The sequence below is a fragment of the Sinocyclocheilus rhinocerous genome, unplaced genomic scaffold (assembly GCF_001515625.1).
Source record: "Sinocyclocheilus rhinocerous isolate Xijiao unplaced genomic scaffold, SAMN03320098_v1.1 scaffold2146, whole genome shotgun sequence".
NCBI classification, from domain to species: domain Eukaryota; kingdom Metazoa; phylum Chordata; class Actinopteri; order Cypriniformes; family Cyprinidae; genus Sinocyclocheilus; species Sinocyclocheilus rhinocerous.
In genome coordinates, this window is record NW_015623444.1 from 375,408 (window position 1) to 377,707 (window position 2,300).

Consider the following 2,300-nt stretch of genomic DNA (forward strand, 5'->3'; position numbering starts at 1 on the left):
CACACTCACACACACACACACACACACACACACACACACACTCACACACACACACACACAGATAATATTACAGCCTCCAGCTTTCCTCGGACTGAAGATCAGAGTTCACACATAAACAGACTCACATCAAAGACGACGGAGCTGCTCCACTGCTGCTGGTCTTCTTATCGAGTCTGCTAAAAACATGAAAAAATACAAATCAACAACCAAACAGAGCTGTAGAACAATGGAATTCAAAACATGAAACTGAAACACTCTTTCAGTGAGATCATATGTGACCCTGGAGCACAAAACCAGTCATAAGGGTCAATTTTTTGAAATTGAGATTTATACATCATCTGAAGGCTGAATAAATAATCTTTCCATTGATGTATGGTTTGTTAGGATAGGGCAATAGTTGGCCGAGATATAACTATTTGAAAATCTGGAATCTGAGGGTGCAAAAAAATCTAAATACTGAGAAAATCGCCTTTAAAGTTGTCCAAATGAAGTTCTTAGCAATGCATATTACTAATCAAAAATGAAGTTTTGATATATTTACGGTAGGAAATTTACAAAATATCTTCATGGAACATAATCTTTACTTAATATCCTAATGATTTTTGGCATAAAAGAAAAATCGATAATTTTGACCCATACAATGTTTTTTTGGCTGTTGCTAAAAATATACCCAAGTGACTTAAGACTGCTTTTGTGGTCCAGGGTCACAAATACTAATACATAGACATATAAAAAAAATGACAACAATTACATAAACTTAACTAAAATTTAAAATGAAAACAAAAATATAAAAATAAAATCATTCAAAATGTGAATTAAAAACTATAATACAATCTCAATTATACTAAAATTACAATGCCACTAATCAAAGGATTTTGATAGGCAGACAGCACATGTGAAATAAGTGGCGATGCAGTGTAGTGGATCTATCTATCAGTAGTGTGCGGCTTGTGCTTGCGTGAGCACTTCAGCTCTCACTGGGCTGGTGCTGCATGTCTCCACTGCCAAGATAAATCACCCTCGCAGACACAATATGTGCACTACAGTAGACGCGTGTGTGCAAACCTACAGTATAGAGAGAGCCAATCCAGTACGCAATGCAAGAGAACAGCTGTTTTGTTGATTAAGCACGTCTTAATTCATCTCCTTTACAATCTTGCCTGCTCTTTTTTGACTGATCAGATAATTGTTTCTTTATTAGAAAGCACTGCTCGCTCTTTCATTCTCTTGTGTCTGGTAATTAAAAAGGAAGGTTACATCTGTTTGCCTGGAGAGACTTTTGTAGTACAGTCTGCGTACTCTTACCTCCGAAGCATGCAAGCCTTCACGTCTAATAATAATCTAACACTTCAGGTAACTGCTCTCTGTATGCTAAAGAACTTTTTTTTTTTTTAAAGGTGGGATCCAGATGGAAGGATGTGGTCACTAAATGCATCAAAGGTCACTTCCAGCCCTTGCTCTTGTTTTACTCTAACCCTGATGGCAGTGCTGTGGTAACAGACGAGGCCCAGCGGACCAACAGCAGTGCTACCCAAAATAAGAGTTCAGTCAATGGAGAAGCACCAGGTACAAAAAAAAAAAAAAGTTTCAATGCAGTTATTTTTAGTGATGTCAAATAATTAATCGCGATTAATCACATCCATAATAAAAGTTTTTGTTTATGTAATATATATGTGTGTGTGCTGTGTATATTAATTATGTATATATAAATACACACGTGTTTCTGCTTCCACTCAAAATAAGCATTTTCAAAATGATATAATAAATGATCTGTGGATTTTGAGCTGAAACTTCACAGACACATTCTGGGGACACCAGAGACTTATATTACATATTGTAAAAAGGGGCATAATATGTCTCCTTTAAAACACTGGCACCTCAAATTGTATGGTTGCTATTACTGCACCTCACAATGCCTTGCTGGTTATAACTGGAACTATTATTTACTTTCTTGCACTACATTCATTAATTTCTACAAATTGCTAGATATAAAGATATAAAGGCACTTTTATAAACTTTACTTTTTTTTTTAAAAGATATAAAAGCGCTTAAATCACTAAAATATTGAACAATGTGAATTGTATAATTGCTATTACTGCAACTCACAATGACTTGCTGGTTATGACTAGGACTATTATTCACATGCATTAATTTGTACAAATTGCAAGATAATGAGTACGTTTACATGGACAACAATACTCCGATTTTAATACAATTATGACAATACTCTGATTAAGAATCTGCCATGTAAACAAAGATTTTTGATTACTTTAATCCGGCTAAAGTCATAATCGAAGTAA

General features: G+C 34.9%; 1 protein-coding gene across 1 annotated transcript in view; it reads left to right on the forward strand.

The window, feature by feature from the left end:
• Positions 1–1,566, forward strand: part of LOC107741064 (inactive ubiquitin carboxyl-terminal hydrolase 53-like) — a gene marked incomplete at its 3' end in the record, with an annotated part of 32,839 nt that extends 31,273 nt beyond the window's left edge. The window contains exon 11 of the mRNA XM_016553686.1: positions 1,398–1,566. Within this exon, the coding sequence (XP_016409172.1) occupies positions 1,398–1,566 (169 nt within the window). The remainder of the gene's footprint in view (positions 1–1,397) is intronic.
• Between the last annotated feature and the right edge of the window lie 734 nt (positions 1,567–2,300).